The following is a 21,101-nucleotide window of genomic DNA, read 5'->3' as shown; positions in this document are numbered from 1 at the left end:
GGTTTTACACGAGCATTTCGACATGCGGATCATTTCACTCAGGTTTCCAGGTCGCTTCAATGACGGACGAAATTGCTCCCCCCCCCCCCCCCCCCCCACCTCCCCAATATTCCAGACCTCAATCCGTGTGACTTTTTCTTTGGAGGAAAAAATTTTCCCGAGACGTCCACTTGATTTAATGGGGCTCGGAAGACATATTCTTGAACAAATCTCCATGGACAGCTCTTCATTGTAGTGTATGTTCCTTTCAGATTGTATTTAGAATGAAGTTTATTGTTCCATTAAGTTTCGGGTGTGCAGCCGCAAGAAATCTCTTTCTTCTTCTTCTAATATTTCGGCTGTATAACGTTCAGCCATCTTTAGAGTGAGCCGCAAGACTGCCGCTCTAGTGCTCGCTTCGTCCCTTTATACTGTTGTATCGCGCATACAGTATGTTGTATGACAATGTCGAAATTTTGGCAACTACATCATCCTTTTGGGACTCGATAGTAAAGAAGGCAATTGAAATTCGCTTGACGACGAATGTAATTAATAGAGAGAGTGGTTTCAATCTTGATAAATCACGGAATCCGGCATTTGCTGTAATAAACTCGCAAAGACGTCGTCACAGTGCTGCTCACAATGATATGTCGATATGCCAACAAAGATCAACTGCGGAGTCATAGATACAACTCGCGCATTATGCACATCTCTGCCGCCGACCAACGTCTCTGGCGCATTTGCATCTGTGGCCGCACACGCAGTCGCGCGGTCCAACAGTATAAAGGGACGAAGCGAGCACTGGAGCGGCATCCCCCTCACCCCCTGGTTGCTCCTCTCCTCTCCCATCCCCGCCCCCTGCCACATCTTCACTGTTGTGTCCCCCATACCCTCCATCTCTACACCCTTCATCTCCTTTCCCAAGATGGCTTCCATCAACTCCCCCTCCCGGATGATGCCCTCTCACCCGCCATTTATCCCTCGTACTCCTTTCCTGTCCTTTTCCCGGGCTCCCTCTCCCCCCCCCCCTTCCATGCTCTTTTTGCTGACCTCCCCTCTCTCTCTGCCCCCTTCTCTCCCCCAAGTCCTTTTGCATTTCCCTCCTCTGCCTCTTCTCATTCCCTCTCGCGTCTGCCCTGCCCCTCTCCCTCTTTGAGTCCTCTCCCTCCTTGGTTCCCCCTTTTCATTTTTTTCCTCCCTCCCTCCTTGTTCATCCCCCTCCTCCAGCCCCCCCCCCCAATCTGCCTTTGGCTCGGGAGTGTCATCTTTGTGCCGCCATTTTCGTGCAGTGTTTTACAGTGAGTGTTCTGTGTTGTGTTTTTTGAGAAGTGTTGCGAACGGCCATCATACTGTCGCTGTGTGTGCTTCTTATCTCTTGCGAAAAGAAACCAGACTGTCACCATGTTTTTTAATTGTGTGTGTACTATGTTACTTGTAAAATGTAAACTTTCACGGCCGGAACTGTCATGATTAATAAAATTCTTTTCCGGGCTATTATGCCGTGGTCTGATGGATTTCGCATTGTAATCCGACGTTTCGTCCCCATCTGCGGTGGACATCTTCAAGGGGGTTCGTGGCTTCTGTTAACTTCCGAAACACACACTGTCTCACTACTGACTGCAGCAAATTTTTTGTTTAATCCGAAGATTCAGTTTACCATGGAGGAGGAGGCAGAAGGGAGACTAAATTTTCTGGATGTGCTAGTTTACAAGAAACAGGATGGTAGCTTAGGCCATACAGTTTACCGGAAACCCACGCACACGGATCGTTATCTACACCGGGATTCGAACCACCACCCACAGCAAAAGCGAGGCATAATAAAAACGTTGGCGGATAGAGCGAGGAACATCTGTGAACCTGGGCTACTGGATACGGAACTGGAACACCTCACTGATGCATTACTCAGGAATGGTTACTCGGCTGCTGAGATAAAAAGAGCGTTAAGACCGCCGCGTGAAAATAATAGCAATGCACAAGCGCTTGCAAAATCGAAAGTTTTCCTGCCTTTTATTAAGGACGTCACTGACCGCATAGGGAAAATATTGAAAAAACGGAATATCGCGGTGATTTACAAACCAACCCGGAAGATACAAGAACACCTGAGATTGGCTAAGGATGCTCGTAAACCGCTGGAAAAAGCAGGAATTTACAGGATCCCGTGTAGTTGTGGGGAGGTATATGTGGGTACCACAAAAAGAACGGTCAAAAAACGACTAGAAGAGCACAAGGGCAATTGCAGAAGGGGAGAGATTGATAGATCAGCTGTTGCGGAACACGCTTTGCAGTCAGGAGACCATCACATTTATTTTGATAGAACTCAAGTACTGGCAGCCACAAGCGGATATCATGAAAGGCTTTACAGAGAGGCTATAGAGATTATGAAACACCCCAGGAATTTTAATAGGAAGGAGGAGGGCGTGAAATTGAATGACATCTGGATGCCGGTGCTGAAGAAGATGTGTACCAGTCTTCCGCCATGGGATGATAGCAACAGCGGACGGCGGCAACCGACAACGGCCAATTGCGCTCGCGTATTCAAAACATGTGACGTCACGCCTATGCGCGGGAGCACGCGAAAACAAAAATTTGCTGCAGTCAGTAGTGAGACAGTGTGTGTTTCGGAAGTTAACAGAAGCCACGAACCCCCTTGAAGATGTCCTCCGCAGATGGGGACGAAACGTCGGATTACAATGCGAAATCCATCAGACCACGGCATAATAGCCCGGAAAAGAATTTTGTTAATCACTATGTTACTTGTCTGATTCCTGTGTATTTTAACATTGCCAACCCCTTTTGCTTTCTGTTTTAACTTTCCCTATTTTTCCGCCATTTTACACTTTAAGTCACCGTTTTATCACCTGTTTTTCTTGTTTGTTTTCTTCTTCCTTTAAAGTCTGTAGGATGTAGAGTAGCGTACTAAGCTGCTGCCACCCCGCCCCCTTCGGGGGGAATTGAAAAACAATAATGAAAAAAAAAAACTGGAGCAGTAGTCTTGTGGCTCACTCTGAAGATGGCTGAACGTTATACAGCCGAAATATTGGGAGATTTCTTGCGGCTGCACACCCGAAACTTAATGGAACAGACTTTGTGCCGCCAAAACGTGAACAATCACATCAAATAAAGTTTATATTCAAAAACGAAATAGTAACACATTTGGTGCGCCACGTTGTATGTGAAGGTGACAGTTTACGGTCGCTGTTGGCAGGCCGCGACCCGGGGGCAAGCGCCGCCGCCGCAAGCGCCCCCGCCGCCCCCTGCCCCCCGAGCTGTTCGACGTGCCCGCCCCCGACGAGTCCGCCCCCGAGGCCGACCTGCCCGCGCTACCCTACCAGCGGCCGCGGCCAGCCTACGAGGAGCCGGAGGCGGAGGCGGAGACGGCCGCCCCGAGGCCGCGCCGCAGGAAGCTGCGCCGCAGGCCGCCGGCCCCGGCGCTGCCCCTGGGGGCGGAGGAGGGCGCGGGGGCGGCGCCGGCGCCGGCGCGCTACCACAGCCGCTACAGGGACGACGAGCTGCCGGCGCCCAGGCGCAGGACCCGCGGCAGGAGGCCCGGCGTCGCTGCAGGTGAGCACTGCCTCGTGTTTCATTTCCCTTTCTACTCACACTGTAGCCATGTACGGAAGTGAAACATGACGATAAATTGTTTGGACAAGAAGAGAATACAAGCTTTCGAAATGTGGTGCTACAGAAGGAGGCTGAAGATTAGATGGGTAGATCATGGAAGTAATGAGGAGGTACTGAACAGAACTGAAGAGAAGAGGAGTTTGTGGCACAACTTGACCAGAAGAAGGGATCGGTTGGTAGGAAATGTCCTGAGGAATCAAGGGATCACCAATTTAGTATTGGAGGTCAGCGTGGAGTGTAAAAATCGTAGAGAGAGACCAAGAGATGAATACACTGAACAGATTCAGAAGAATGTGGGCTGCAGTAGGTAATGGGAGATGAAGCTTGCACAGGACAGGCTTGCGTGGAGAGCTGCACCAAACCAGTGTCTGGACTGAAGACAACGACAACAACCACAACGACAACGACAACGACAACGACAACAACAACAACTACTACTACTACTACTACTCAGATAGGTACCAAACGTTGTCTGTTGGTAGAGTATCAACCGTATCTCCGATTCAGTTCGTATTGTGTGTTGTCGCCCAGCAGAACGGGCGTAAAAGTTAATTAAAAGTAACACCAGAAGTACGGAGCACATCAACAGCGTACCTCTGAGAAACTAACACATGTTACTTCCGTGGGAAAGTTGGGTGTTACATCCTCATACAAAGTGTCCCGGGATCATACCCTAAGAATGACAAACTTTTTTTCGTGTATTATGCGTGAAAGCCGACCTCGGAGAAGATCAGTTTGGATTCCATATGAATGTTGGAAGACGTGAGGCAATACTGACCCTACGACTTATCTTAGAAGAAAGATTAAAGAAAGGCAAACCTACGTTTCTAGCTTTGTAGACTTAGAGAAAGATTTTGACAATGTTGACTGGAATACTCTCTTTCAAATTCTGAAGGTGGCCGGGGTAAAATACAGGGAGCGAAAGACTATTTATGGAAGCAGTGGTTGGGAAGCGAGTAAGATAGGGTTGTAGCCTCTCCCCGGTGTTATTCAATCTGTATATTGAGCAAGCAGTAAAGAAAAGAAAAGAAAAATTCGGAATATGAATTAAAATCCATGGAGAAGAAATAAAAACTTTGAGGTTCGCCGCTGACATTGTAATTCTGTCAGAGACAGCAAAGGACTTGGAAGAGCAGTTGAACGGAATGGACAGTGTCTCGAAAGGAGGATGTAAGATGAACTTCAACAAAAGCAAAACGAGGATAATGGAATGCAGTCAAATTAAATCGGGTGATGCTGAGGGAATTGGATTAGGAAATGAGACACTTAAAGTAGTAAAGTTTTGCTATTTGGGGAGCAAAATAACTGGTGATGGTCGAAGTAGAGAGGATATAAAATGTAGACTGGCAATGGCAAGGAAAGCGTTTCTGAAGAAGAGAAATTTGTTAACAACATCGAGTATAGATTTAAGTGTCATGAAGTCGTTTCTGAAAGTATTTGTGTGGAGTGTAGCCATGTATGGAAGTGAAACATGGACGATAAATACTTCGGACAAGAAGAGAATAGAAGCTTTCGAAATGTGGTGATACAGAAGAATGCTGAAGATTAGATGGGTAGATCACGTAACTAATCAGGAGGTATTGAATAGAATTGGGGAGAAGAGGAGTTTGTGGCACAACTTGACAAAAAGAAGGGACCGGTTGGCAGGTCATGTTTTGAGGCATCAAGGGATCACAAATTTAGCATTGGAGGGCAGCGTGGAGGGTAAAAATCGTAGAGGGACACCAAGAGATGAATACACTAAGCAGATTCAGAAGGATGTAGGTTGCAGTAAGTACTGGGAGATGAAGAAGCTTGCACAGGATAGAGTAGCATGGAGAGCTGCATCAAACCAGTCTCAGGACTGAAGACCATAACAACATGGGCAGTGGCGTTACAGAATAGATAAGGGATTTTTATCTATGACCGACTATTATCGATAGTTACATTTTATATTTGAGCAGTTTTCTCTCTGCTACTATGTACAAGCTACACCACGTCCACCTTCCTCGGTATTTAGGCCACTCTCCGACGCCCGACTCGTCAGTCGGCAGGATTCAGGACTCAGCAGGACCAGCCATGCCTCTGAAGACGTCCAATGTAGTAGTGGACGAAACTTTAGGAATAGAAGAATTCCATGGACCACGGCCAGATTTGATCCTTGTTTGTTCTGAGCAAATAACAGAGGTCACAACAATAAACATACATGGTTTGTAACCATTATTTCATTACAGCAGCTGATCGTCTCCATCAATACTTAGCAATTATTAATGTTCAGTCAGGGCACACAACTACCGCCCAGGTATTAGACGCCAACTGTCTCCATCCATTTCCATGCGCACAATACCTTGACCGTAGTGACGGCATTGCACCTTGAGAGTGGTACTTCGTGGACGTCAGTGGCGAAACAGGTTGACTAGATGTTTCCACAACGTGAGGCTCAACAGTTGTGAAGTATTTTACAATATGCATTTCAGCCATATGTTGTTTATTTGTCCCATTACTCATCTACCGGTTCCGGTTATTAAACATCATCCAGGATGTAGGGTACAACACATTAGTTAAAAAGCATCCACATTCCCTTTAAGCTGAATAATATCCAAATTATCCACTGAAATTGTACAAACACCTGACAGTTTGTCTCAGAATACTGGCAACCATATATGACTGTCAGTATTCGAAGGCAAATTATGTCAGATGTTTATACAATTTCACTGGATAATTTCGATATTATTCAGCTGAAAGGGAATGTGGATGCTTTTACCTAAACAATTGTACCCTACATCCTGGAAGATTGTTGACAACTGAAATCAGTAGATGCCTAATCGGACAAATAAACAGCTTATGGTTAAAACGCATTTTATAAGAAAAGACTGGCTGCCTTACTCCAGTGGCGCCTTACAACAGTTACAAAGGGCACACAGTCGCAGGTGCAGGTTGCTTATCTAACAGCTTTGAGGTGCAACAGAAATTTAATTTTTCACTATTAGATACCCAAATTTAAAATTCTGTTCACAATCTATTCATTAGGGGGTGTATCTCATGTTAAAGATTTAACACAGTAACTTTTTCTTGCTGATACCTCTCACAAAACAATCAAAGGAAAACAGTTTATCGCTTACAACATTTTCGCTGTTCGTGCACTTAAAGCTTTAGCATCACGCATAGCATTTTATCATTTCTATTTGCAGTACTTTTGCAGACAGTAGTTAAGTAGCCAGAATGATTTTTCACTCAGCAGTGGAGTGTGCACCAATATTAAACTTCTTGGCATATGAAAAACTGGGACTTGAATTCAGGGCCTAGGCCCTTCGCAGAAAAGTGCTGCAACAATTGAGCAACCAAAGTGTGACCATCACCTGCCCTCACAGCTTTACTTCTACCAATATCCCATCTCATACCTTAAAAATATACTTCATTCTGGAAACAATTCCTCAGGCTGCGGCTAATTGTAAGCCTTGTCTCCACAATATCCTTTCTTCCAGGAGTGCTAATTTGACAAGTTTCGCAGGATAATTTCTGTGAAGCTTGAAAGGTAGGTGAGGTACTGTGGAAGTAAAACTGTGTGGACAGGTCATGGCCATGCTCAGATACTTCAGTCGAAAAAGAATTTGCACACAAAAGGCAAAGGTTCCAGGTTTGAGCTCAGTCCGGCAAACAGTTCTAAACTGCCATGGAGTTTCAGTATTGACATATACTACTGAACATACCTGCAAATTATACCACTGTACAACACACGGTTAGGGAAATACGACATCATAAATACTTAGATTCATGAAAAATTAGATTTTCTTATAACAGAGCACAGATTAACCAGACTATACTCCTACAGTGTTTGATAATGAGAGCACGTAACTCACTTTCAACAACCTTTAAACATAATTTCAGACATTTTCTAAGCTTTTTTATTAGACTATGGGTAAATAATCACGACTCAACCATAAATATTTTACATATAATGTCAAATATTTAGCACATTAACTCAATTGTAAAGTAATCAGATTTTTGAAACAATTTTATACACTGGACTGCGACTCTGAAGAGTTGGGGCACTGGTTAATCGTTTCCAACTACAACAGCTTCCTGTCTCTGGAAATTCATTATTTGCATTGCTTTTGAAGTGTTTCTCTTCCTCTTGTATCTGCCCAATAGCAAAAGGACTGGTTGCAGCAGTCTTCTAAGCAATTCCAGCAGTACCAAATTTCACAACAAATGTTCAAGTAACTGATGACAAGGCAGCCGGTCAACATAATACAGCAACTTTCAATATTTCAACACGTGAACATCCTGTAATTTTCAACGCAAAAATGAAACGAGGGATTGCTGTGCGAAGCGACTTTAATCCTAGCTAAGTATTGTTGTGCCAACCAGGGATCAAAATGCACATTTCAGAAGAGAATATGCACTGTAAACAACTGACACCGTTACACAGGAAAGATGACCAACACAGACGGTCATCAATAGTGGAACATTAATAAACAAAAGTGACACTAACTCTGTCCCTCTGCTGGAGTAGGGGGAGAGCATGTTTCGAAGCAGAATTTAGACAAAATCCTTCATTTCAATCTATGAAGTCATCAGGTCATTTGTCAGTTTAAACGAATAATGTAGTTAATTTTGAAATACAGAATAGAAAAAAATACATGAAAACTACAAGTGTAAAAGCAAATATGTTAACAACAATAATATACATATCTTTGGCTGTAGAACCAAGACAGAAAAGAATAACGGCTATCAGAAAGTTTACTGAAAATAATTTTACTATTATTGAATTACACAAAATTAATAAATTTGTTGGTCCTGCCTAAAAAATGGGGGATGACCGCTTCAAAAAACTGCTACCCCTGCGATGTCTGTCAGAGAGTTATTTATAGTAGCTGTCACTTCTCAGTTTTCATCCCATTCCATCTCATCTTTCCTACTCAGCCTCTTAGAGATTGCTTGTGCCTGCCTGTTGCTTCCTTGACATTTTTCACCCAACTTGTAAGCAGTCAATTTGATTTCCTTTCTCCTTTGGGATCCACCTACACCCTTTTTTGGCCATGCACTATCATCCATTTTTTCTACATGGTCATACCAAAGTAATCTCTTCATTTCAATCATATTTCCTTCAATTTCCATAATTCTTCTTATTTCTTCATTTCTGATGTGGTCTAATCTTGCAACTCCAAAACTTTGAGTCCAGTAATCAATTTGCACGGAAAGCAATCAATCTTAGTATCTTTTGGTGGCAATTACCATCTGTTCGTCAGTGTGTAGGAGATAGTATAGTTTATGTCTCTGGTATTCCCACTTGGCTAAGTTTACTTCTCCATGTCTTTAACAGGTCTTCCAAGAAAATTTTAAATAACACAGAAGCCAGTGCACAATCCTGTTGCAAATATCTAAATATAATTTATTTACTCGATTACAAACAGATTATCAGAGAAAGTATCTCTCTATATAGCACATGTGGTATACTCGAAAACAGTGTTATCTGTCATCAAATGACTAGCTCCTCTGTTTTCTCATTGCTCCCTAGCCCACCTACGTTGCCATAAACAGGGCGATTCAGCTGCCTCACAGTTGGGTTTTACGGAACCTGCGAGACTTTCAAATATCGTGCACAGGATTTTCACATTCTGTCACTCGCTACACACAGACTGGTGGGAACAGTGCCTACATTCCCGTAACCCTTCTGACCTCAACCTCCATTAGTCACTGTCCTCACCCATCCAGCCCCTTCCCTGTTCCCATTCCAGCACTACACAGCCGACATTCCACCATCACACCCACTCCTCCTCCTCCTCTCCTTTTCCGCTACTCCCCATATCTCCCCTGCCCACCATCTAACCTGCAGCACTTCACTGTCCACTCCTACCATACGTCCCTCCCCCTCTGCCTCAGCCTCCTCCTTACCCCTACCCAGTCACCACTCCCATCATGAACTGGTGCTTCTGCTCCAGTGTAGTTTCAGTTGCCTGATACTGCAGTTGTGTTTGTGTTTGTGTGTGTGTGTGTGTGTGTGTGTGTGTGTGTGTGTGTGTGTGTGTGTGTGGGGTCTACTTCTGATGAAAACCTTACTGGCCGAAAGCTTTATTTGTGGAAGTATTTTTGTTGTACCTATGTGTGACTTAGCATCTCCGCTATATGGTGAGCGGCAACTTTCCTTTTCATAATATTGTTACACACCGACTATTAGCCCTACAGAAAAAATGAAGAGGACTTTTTACAGAAAATTTTGTACTGGGACTCATTTTTGTTGGATGTCGTAGTTTTCAAATCGTGCAATAGAAGTGTACAAAAGTAACCTTTGAAAGTGTTTTTGTTGAGAAACTCAAAAAATGTGGTCTCCAATGAAAACTTGTCCCAGTAAAATATTTAAATGCATTAAATGTCATGCAAAAAAGACCTGTTCATTTTTTCTGTAGAACTAAGTCTGTGCGCAGTGAGCATGAGAACAGAAAATTTTTTCAAGTGGGTGCAGGCTGCATAAGGCCTAGAGGTAGGAGCAGCCGAATCACCCTGAAAATTGGGATGGGGCCAATAGTAAATAATTCCACACCCACTGGCCTGATCTACTCAAGCCAAATGACCAACTGGCATCCAATTTGCTCCCCACCACCTACATGAGTACTGGACATTTCTCATTGGTTGGAAACTGACTTTCTCTGCAATTAACTGCATCCACTGATCACCTCTAACCTACATTACTGAGATTGTGGAAATATGTAACTAACATTGGCATGAATAAATCCTTACATCATTCCAGGAAACCTGTTGGGTGCCTCATCGCAAACACTATCTGCTGTACTACAGACTAGCTACCTTCACTGCGATACGATATATCTTGTGGCATAATTTTGTTATTCTATTAACTGTATTATACTGCTGACAGTGAGGGATATCCCAAGGACGATGTAAATGGCAACATTCTTTTTGCAGGTGCTGAAGACGCAGAAGCTGGGCTGTCACTGTACAGTGAGGACATCGGTCCACTGGCACCACGCAGGAGGCGCCCAGTACACCAGTTCCACGCTAGAATCCCTGAAGATGAGCCCATTCCTCTGGAGCGAGTCCCTCTACGTGATCACGGTGATGGCATCCCCCTCTTGGAGGCAGGCAATCCGCCGCCACCTCACGACAGCACTGGCGATGACGACACGTTCTTCCCAAAACCTAGGAGGCGCAACAGGCTGCGATACCAGAACTCTCAGCCGCTTTATGACCATACCGTCATAGCACACGAAGATAGTTTCGGTGAAGGGTATCCAGATGGTGGTGATAATCAGACGAGATCTCGTAAGCGCCAGAACCTATCGACAAGAGTTCACTTTGATGACAGTGCGCTACCGGTGCCTGCCACAGACAATAGTGGTTCTGTTGCAGAAGAAGTCTCGTCACCAGCTACAGGCACTGCCAGATTTCAAGCAGGTATTGTTTCTAATTTGCATCAACAGACTAAAGGTGAGGTTCACAATGGAGATGTGAGACCAGCACCACAGACAGACAGTGAGGGGAAAACAGCTGTGTTGACAGTGGGAACTGAGGATTCCAGAATTGAACAAACTGAAACATTATCACACGACAATCGCGATACAGCTGGTGCACTTCAAGAGGATGCAATCATTAAGCTGGTGGCAGTCAATACTGCCCAGTCCCTTAGCAATAGTGCTAGCAACAAAGAACTGGCTGAGAATAAGATTTCAGAGACAGCCAATGCCACATCAGGCTTCACCACAGAAAATTCAGCCATCACAACTGAAATTACTGCAACAATTACTACAGTGAGAAGAGATTCCTCAGATCAGGAGACTGTCAGTACACCGACCCCAGTTCCTATAAGCCTGTCAGAACTGCTGAGGATCAAGAACATTACATTGGGTGACATCGTGCGTGAGAATGGGGAGTCAACAACGGCCTCCAGAGTCAGAGATAAGCTGCGTCAACCCCAACAGCACCGCAGAATCCCTATCCACAGGCTACCGACACCGACAGAACTATTTGCGAGGAAGAGAGGATCACTTCACCAGACTGTCAATATTTCTGGCCCACCAACAGCCATTCCTCCATTAGTCAACACTATACCTGCAATTACAGGCTTTCAGACAAATACACCACACACACTTACTGTGAGTACAGTGCCAACAACTGTATCTGAAGTAGCCATGGCCACTCTTCCAGTGAAGATAACTCCTATTGTAAATGCAAGTCTGACCAACAGTGGCGCAAATCTATCATCCAGCACACCTTCTCCATCTGTGAAACTGTCCCCGGCAGCAGAAAGAGTCCCAACAAGCAGACCTGTCACCGAGCTTCCGACAGTAACGGTGAGAAGTGGTCAGGTTGATGAGAAACCGGTGGTAAAAATGCCAACAGTCAATGTACCACTCATTATGCAAGAGTCACCAGCCATAGATCCTGTCAAGGCAATGGGTGAAGGAGGAGTGAATGCCTCAGCAAGCTCCTCCAAGAGTCGAGTTGTCATAATGCCGAGCAGTGTCCCCGCTGTAGTTTCTGACACAGAAAGTGACAGTGAAGACGTTCCAGATGAAGACATCCTGGAACTGCTGAGAACACAGGCAGGCTCGGCCAAGCTTGCCAAGATATTGCAGTCGCGCAATATGACTCTGCAAGAGCTGATTGAGCACAGAGAGAGGGGATCGTCACACCAACATCTTTCCGATATTTTTAGTGGAAAGAAGAAGCAGTCACTTCCTCAGCTACCAGTGTTGTTGAGGGGACAGAGTCTGGCACACGATGAACCGATGCAGATCAGCATGACAGACCCATCTCGGAACCCAAGAATAATGACTGGGCTACATCATGGAACTTCGGCTCACAGTTCACAGCCGTCCGCATCCGGAGGTGATAGTAATAACATTGCCTTCCACCCAGGACTACGTATTGACCAGAATAGGGAATCAAACAAGACACAGTCAGGAGGAACAGGTAGTTTCCGTTTCCCAGATGCATTACCACTGCCCTCTCGTCCTGCACTACCTCCATCTTTCACCACCTTCAACAATCCTCCAAAGACAGACATACCTGGCCACTCCGGCCACACAGTTGAGCTCGACATCAGCAGGCACAGAGTTCTTCAGCCAGTCAAGCCCAATGGATTCTTCATTGCTGAAGTGACTGAGGAATCCAATGACATCCGAGACCAGCCAGTCACTGCAGGTTCCAGCAATCATCCAGTTCACAGAATTAACAGCTTCTACGATGTACGGCCAAATGCAATAAATGGTCCAGAACTGCAGGCAGTGCTCATCCATCAACTTACTCAGCAGGTTTGTAGTGCCCTTCTATAATTAATTCAGTTATAGTAGTATGTAGTTTTATTTTATCCACGAGAAAGCTGTCGAGTCCTAAAATTCCTTTATTTTCTGCACAACAGTTTTTAGGAAAGAATTCCCATTTCAAGTATGTTCTTAGAGTATTATGAGATGTTTGGTGTAATGTGAGAGTTGCGGCATTAGTATGGTGCATTCCTATTTCTTGTTGTCCTCTTATGCTTCAACTCATGTATATTATACATCATTTAAACAATTGATAGTTCCCAGTACACCTTAAAAACAAACTGAAATGTCAACTGTTTAAGTTATGCATAACATGCAGGGATTTCCATATATGAGGGCAACAAGAAACCCTCAAGGCAGCAGCTCACACATTAAAACCAATAGTATGAACATACCTCAAGCCTCAAGATACTTGACCCAGTAACTGTTTTGGTCACAAGTAAAAGGAAGTTTAGAGTTTGATGTTGGCCCATTGACAAGGTAATTAGCAACAGAACACAAGCTTGGATTGGACATGATTGGAGAGGATAATACCATGTCTTTTCCCAAACCATACAAAATTTGAATTTGGGTGGAACGGAAGTTCCTCTATAAAACGATTGTGTATATTTTTACTGAATTTGCTTTCTTCCCACTTATTTTGCTGTTCCTTAGTGTGCAAGCTGTGAATGCAAGCAGTTGCTTACAAGATCTTACTAACATTGAGAACAGTAAAGGAGCATGTGTCATATGTTTATAATTGATGAAACAGGTGGCTAGAGAATGTTTCACTGTTTCAGGCAATAAGCTGAGATTTTTAAAGGATTTGTACCACAGCACTTTAGTTCAGATGTTAAAGCTTTTTGCAGCAGCAGAGCCTGTATCAAAGCACACAGTGAATATTCAACTGAAGGCTTCAGAGTAGAATGTTTTCCATTTTAAATGAGAAAATACAGCTGTGTATTGGGATACCTACAATGTGAGAGTCTGGGATGCACAGCTCAGCCAGGCGAAGTGTGTGTCTCAATGGGTAGTGGTAGTCATTTCAGCTACACACAGCTCTGTTTCTTCACGATATCTTTGTTCCTTATTCTTATATACTCAGCATTCAGCATTCACAGAGGTGAAGGGTTGTTCTTAATGTATCATTCATTTGACTTACATGCATAACTAGCTCAAGAGATTTCATACCAAAACAACTGCACCACACTACTATCGTCACCAAGATAAGGCCTTGATAGTAACTTGCATATCTCAGGTACTTTTCTGATAGGTCAAGATAATTACTAGTCAGGGCAAGAAAATTAAGATGTTCTTAGTTCATCTACGCTAACAAAACTATTTTGCACACATTTTACGGTATCAGAGTCATCAATAATGATCTGAGGAATGCAAGTTTGATTTATTCAAAAATGTATCCTCCATATACTCTCAAACCACTTACTGAATACATTATATACTTTTCATGAAATACGAAGCTGCTTCCACAGATTCAGAGCAATTAGCACACATTCCATTTTTAAGAAAAGAAGATAACTGAAGAGGTTGGTAGAAGAAAGTGCTAACACAAACGAGACTTCTTAGAGTTATTGGGTGTTTTTTTAAGTACAATGTAAATACAATGATATGAAGCAGTTTATATAGTGGACAGTTCTTTCTAGTCATACATATGGAGCTGCTTATTCCAAGCATGTGGTTCATTTGAGAACACAACAGATAACACGAGCAGACTAATCCTTTTGAAATTGTGGGCTATCACTTTCTTCTGCTGACTCCTTTGGTTGGAGCCAGACAAAAACTGTATGCAAATGATTGCTTTGGGACTCTTGTGAAATGGGTGTTCTGTAAACTTATCATGTTGTTGCTGTGGAACAAATCCCTTACCAGTTCACTTTTGGCTGCTACTCCTAGATCCTGTCAAACAGCTTAGGAAGATATCACTGACCAAACCAATCTGCAGCTACTATTATAGCTTCTGACATTTCAAAACACAGTACAGAGTCACACATCACCACTGTGCTAGATAAATAGTATGCAATACAGTGTCATGTGTTGTGTTGTGGTCTTCAGTCCAAAGACTGGTTTGACGCAGATCTCCATGCTGCTCTGACCTGTTCAAGTCTCTTCATCTCCGAGTAATACTGCAACCTTCTGAATCTTCTTCTTGTATTCATCTCTTGTCCTCCCTCTGTGATCTCTTGATGCCTAAAACATTTCCTAGCAACCGATTCCTTCTTCTAGTCAAGTTGGTTCATTTAATACACTCAAATTATGAACCAATCAGTTAACAGTGCTAGAGAGTACTAAGAAAAAAATTTGAAGCAACAGATAAAAGCTGCATGGCTAATTCTATGAAAGAAACTGTGGTGGACACTGCAAATTTCATTAATCTTAGATACTATAATTTCAAACAGAATGCAAATGAAATTAATTTTAATTGTTCTAAATACCATGACTCTACATTAATTGAATTACAAACATAGAGAAATTGCTGTCATTTATGAAGTATTACTTTACATTTCGTAACTAGTTTTTCAGCCACTTCCGGCTCATTTTTATACAGATCGTGTGTACCTTTACACAATCATACAATGTGACAGTTATTGAACTACATGAAAAAAAAGAAGAAAAAATCAGTTACAAACTACAGCATGCACACACTTTATTCAACAGATGACCTCCTGAATGGCTGTTTTTCAGCTCAGCAATGCTTTTGGGGTTATTGCTGAACACCTTGTCTTTAATATAGCCCCACAAAAAGGAGTTGCATGTGTTCAGAATCAGAGAATATGGTGGCCAATCGAGGCCGATGCCAGTGGTCTCTGGATACCCCAGAGCCAGAATGTGACCCCCCCTGTGCTCCTACAGGACATCCAACACTCTCCTGCTTCGATAGGGTGGAGCTCCGTCTTGCATGAACCACATCTTGTCAAATTCAGCATCACTAGATAATGGGGATGACATTATCTTCCAAAACCTTCATGTACAATTCAATAGTCACCATGCCATCATGGAATATTGCACCAATTATTCAGTGACAGGACATTGCACACCACACCGTCACCCATTGAGGGTGAAAAGACTTCTCAATCACAAAATGCTGATTCTCAGTCCTCCAAATGTGCCAATTTTACTCAGTGACTAACCCATCCAAATGAAAGTGTGCTTCGACACTAAATCAAACCACATTTACAATAAAGTCCATTCTTCAATTCTAGGGACAATAGTGTTGGCGAAACAGCTGCTTACACATGTTCCTGGGTCTTAATAGCTGATGGGTTTGAATTTTGTATGACAAGAGATGCAGGTGTTCAACAACAATTTTCACAATGTCTACCAGTTGATTCCCACCTGTTGTGCAGCTCTCCTGATTGATTTCCTGGGGCTGGTTTGAAACACAGTACATCTTCGATGTTTTCAGGTATTTTCACCCTTTATGGATGACCGACATTCAGGGAACATGGCAAGGGGGGGGGGGGGCGGCAAGGGCGCTATAGACCCCCTCCCCCCCAAATGTAAACTGTACACTATAATTTACTTTTTGTTTCTGTAACTTTGTAAAACAATGTGTGTCTTGGAAGGCTCACAAGTTCACGACATACAATGTTTTACATTATAACAGTAACAAATATTTCATGAGAGTGGCACTGTTCAACTCTGCAATTAGAAGATGATGACAATGATCGCTAAAGCTTCCAGTGAGGTTCTTCAAACCAATATCTCATATACGCTGTAGTAAGCATTGATAAATGTCTTTGATTTGGATACATCTTACAGAACAACTGTCATACATTAACAGCTTTCTGATCTGCTGCTATGGAAAGACTAAAGGTAGTGTCCAACTATATGTTCTACATATGAAAATGCCTGAAATGATTGGTCACCATTATCCATACCTATAATTCGAGAATATAAATATTTTTGTGAATCTGTACAACTCAATAAACTGTATGTCACCACCATTAGACAAGATAATTCCATTAATCATCAGAAAGGCATTTCAGCAATTTGGGTACAGTGTTTTTGATCCAGTTTCCTGCATCTGTTTGTCTTGGTGATTTCCTCCCTCACCAAAGCACCCCATGTTCTCCTTTCCAGGTCTCTAACTTAAGTCTAGTTATCTCTCTTCAGATAATCAACTGGTCTTCATCTGATACGATCCTTTACAAGTACTGGAGGGGAATATGGTTGGGATGCATCCATTTCACATGACTAACCCACTTCAATAATTTATCCACTTTATTGTTTGTTGAGCTCTGTGGCTGTGGATCATGTTATTTTAAGAACTACAGTAACCAACCACATTTTTACATTTTGTTATTTATCCCAACATACCTTTTAGACTTTCATCCACTTGCAATACTTGGTGCAATACATATTTCAGTATTCCATTAGTATATCGTTATAGATGTCAACTGCAGTTTGGACGCTGCAAAACAAAATTGTTATTTTCCACAAGTCATACGCAGCATCCATATTGCAACCAATATTCATAACGATATACTAGTTGTATTACGTACTATGCCAACTGAAGATGGGTGAACTCCAAAATGCATATTTGCATAAATAAAACTACGTAACGAAGTGGGTGATTGCTGTATTTCTTCAATACTACAAACATTTTCAGTCTCACAATAGTCAGCCTCCCTTCCATGGTCACTTCCACTGGAGTTCTATACTTACATCTTCTTTTTCGGACTTTCCTCTCTCTGTCATTTGTACAGCATGTTTAAGGTATATAATTACACACGAGCTTATTATGTATCTTTTTTCTTACGACTACAATACATTATGGACAGAAAGCAAGTTTCGAACATGGCTTGTTATGTTGTTAAGAGGAACAATCTGATTCCAGATAAGTGTTCGTATTACAATGAAGAGTTTGTGTCCTTTAGTTACCCTGTTCAGAACCTAAACATTGTCACCTTCTTCACTTGCCACAACATTAGTGAAACTATTCATACTCTCATATTCTGCTTCTTCACATACAGAGTTTCTCCAAGAGGAACAGTGAGTTCAGGGATATGACAAAAATGATCATACGAAGCAAAAAAAGTCTAGTAAACATGGGCTCTAAAATTTGTAACTAAAGAGCTATGAGCACTTGTTCAGTACAATAGATGGGTTTCATAGCAGCTAAGATGAACATGTGCTCATAGTTCTTAAGGTACACATTTTAGTGCCCACGTTTACTAGACTTTTTGTGCTTCGAATGATCATTCTTGTCATATCCCTGAACAGTAACCATTCCACCTGGGACAACCTACGTAGGTTACATGGAGTGGGTTTTTCACTTGTTTTAATTGTCTTGTTTTTTGCTCACAGTTGACCCAGACACTCTGAATTTGATGTTCCACAGATATAAATTCCCCTCATCTCCATATTGGTTTCACTCCAATGGTGATGTCACCCATGAATATTATAGCTTTTAGATCTTCCTTTTGCATTTCCTTGACATCTTTACTTATGGAACCAAAGGGTATGGTGAAGAATAATGGAGAATGAACAGCCCTGCTGCACACCTCTCTTTGTTCTAAGCCATTCTGAATGTTTGTAATTACAGGATATAGGACAGTGTTCACAAAGCAACCCCTTTATACCTCAGTATACTGTCATGAGTGTTCTCCACATCTAGGAACACATTATGAATGATACGCAATAACCCAAGATATGGAACGGGAAATCAAAGCAACACACAATGAGTGAACACACGAATGACACACACTGCCAAAAATACGTGCACATTCATTTATGTGTAGTGAAAGTAACAGCCGAACTTGAGTCGTACAAATTTTCTATTGAACAACTTAGCTCTATATTATGGAGCTCACTATTTTATTCTGCATGATTTGGCTTGCACCATCACAGCCAGCTAAAGTATTTTTTCCTTGGGATTTTCAGAGTACTGGAAAGCAAGCTGAGGCTGGTCACAAAAACTGGATGGTGGACCACGATGAGGTCATACCTGGAGGAGCCACACAGCCCAAAGAGATGGTCAATGCAGCAGTGGATCCTACAGTGGAACCAGAAACAGATATTGTGACAGCAGACGATGTCGACGAAATGGCAGCTGTGAGGGAGGATGACAGTGTAAACAGGGACAGTACCGAGTCTGACGACATCGCTTGGCTGTCTCCGTCAGCCAGATCAGCAGTCACAGCTGGCGGCACGGTGCTCGGCGCAGCGCTCCTCGTCTTCTTGGCGGTGCTGGTCGGATGCCGAGTGCGACAGCGGAGGCGCCGTGCCCGGGCGCGTTCGCCCATGATCCTCAACCGGGGGGCCACACTCGGCGCCAAGCGTAATCTCGGGGGCACACTCGTGCTTCCGGGTCACAAGAGGAAAAAGCAGGAGGGCAGTCAGCAGCACTACCTAGAGGACGACTTTGCTGAGCCTCCGAGGAGGTACTATCTGTGGAGGACCATTCGCAAGACACTTCAGTACAAGTGATAGTGCTTACAAGATGAGTACAGGACATCAATAGATGAGCTGGGCGGTAACTTGTGTTAACTGCTTTGGGTTAAAAAAAAAAAAAAAAAAACAATGCCAAAGGTACACAACCATCATTTCTGCCACATTCTCTCCCAGTGATGCATTTGTGTGTGGATTATACTACTCTGGCTACATCAGTAGACAGCAGTTTTACCACAAGATGGAGAATGGACAAATCTTCAAACCTCTGGCATGTTACTCAAGTGAACTGATGTAAATAAGTTGTCTCTTATATGGAAAACAAAGACCCAAAGTGATGGCACCTGTGTCACTTCCATTGGATTACAAAGTTGGACATTAAAATGTGGCCACCTTCCACAAAAGCCAAGTTTTTGGAAGTGGAATATGTAGGCCATTACTGTCAACTTACTCTACTTGCCACAAGGATGTTACATATAAACTCAGGGTAAGGATACTTTCCTCATTTCACTAACCCTGACAGATGGATCATCTATCAAACTGAGTATGACTGATCAGGCTGACTGTTTAGCATGTAACTATAAGAATCACAGCCAGCAACACTTTACGAACTCTCAAAAAGAGAGCCACACCAGTGGTTCTGCAAGAAACAGTCCACGCTGAGTACACTCCCCTGGAACATAGGCAAATTCCAAGAAGTTAGGAATGCCCACTGTGAAAAAACTGGATGGTAGGAGTGTGTCTTTTCTGCATTTCGCAATGCTTGACAACAGGAGAAAGTACATGCACCTATGGTTTCATAACCTAACTTTTACACAGTCTAAATCAGGAAGGTGTATCACACATTCATACTTCATGCAGAAATCAATTCTGAGCATCACATGTCTTAGGTAGATTAATAATACCTTCAAGTCTCTTGACCAATGTATCCAAAGAGCACAAAAATATTCTTAATGGAAATACTGTAATGGTATCTCCAACAGAAACAGCTAGAAGAAAAGTGATGGCTCACAAAGTACACATTTTTAAAAGGAATTCCTGTCTGGCTATGCAGTGGGTGCAACGTTTCAACAACTTTCTGATAACTGGGTGCTTATTCATTTTTTATGATGTTACAAAGTTAGTATGAGCACATGGGAGGAGAAACAGTAACCCAGACTGTTTATTTTGTGTGTAAACATTTGCCAAATGCAATGCCATTGTCTATGTGGTGATTGTGATGATAATTACACATTCTAGTTTCCTTCTCAAACTATTTTTGTACAATTATTGTCAATATGAATACTTAAATGTTTTGTATTAATTTATTATAATAAAAATAAAATGGACAGTATGTCAAACTTCACATTGCTTTCATTATGAATACACTCCTTTATGATTTAGTTGCACATATAAATATATGTTGCATACAGGGTGCATCACGACTACAGAACATACACAAATTTCATACAAAATTCACTATAGTCCTTCAACCAGCAATATACACAGTAGACTTCTTATACCCAGAAGAAATCAGTCATATGCCCTACGACAGAATTCCTCAAATCTAAACCCTAGTTTTCTTTGTATATGCATGATGATGAAGTTAAGAATGCAGTCCTTTTAGTTTGGTTTCAACATTTACGACAACCCAATGACTTTCTTCTTTCAATTTTCAGTGTATATCTTAATACAAGTTCCAACACTGCCATTGTGCACATAGTTATCATTATCTTGAACAGTTAAAAATTGGGCATAATTCACATGGTCTTGTCATTTACTTTGGACTAATTTATGGTTAACAAATTTTAGGTTTTCTAATACCATATTAACAAGAAAATATAGATTATTTCTGTGGAAAGTTGCACTGGAAAC

At 42.5% G+C, this 21,101-nt stretch overlaps 2 protein-coding genes across 7 annotated transcripts in view; one reads left to right on the top strand and one right to left on the bottom strand.

The window, feature by feature from the left end:
- The window catches only part of LOC126292240 (uncharacterized), a 134,173-nt gene extending 113,581 nt beyond the window's left edge, over nt 1-20,592 (top strand). The window contains exons 4-6 of the mRNA XM_049986131.1: nt 3,185-3,540; nt 10,504-12,851; nt 18,741-20,592. Coding sequence (XP_049842088.1) covers nt 3,185-3,540; nt 10,504-12,851; nt 18,741-19,286 — 3,250 coding nt within the window. The 3' untranslated portion in view covers nt 19,287-20,592. The remainder of the gene's footprint in view (nt 1-3,184; nt 3,541-10,503; nt 12,852-18,740) is intronic.
- The window catches only part of LOC126292242 (actin-histidine N-methyltransferase), a 518,712-nt gene that overhangs the window by 425,205 nt on the left and 72,406 nt on the right, over nt 1-21,101 (bottom strand). The window lies entirely within an intron of this gene.

This window comes from Schistocerca gregaria, chromosome 9 (assembly GCF_023897955.1).
Source record: "Schistocerca gregaria isolate iqSchGreg1 chromosome 9, iqSchGreg1.2, whole genome shotgun sequence".
NCBI lineage: Eukaryota > Metazoa > Arthropoda > Insecta > Orthoptera > Acrididae > Schistocerca > Schistocerca gregaria.
The sequence above is the reverse complement of the archived record's forward strand: the minus strand, read 5'-3'. Positions and strand labels throughout refer to the sequence as shown.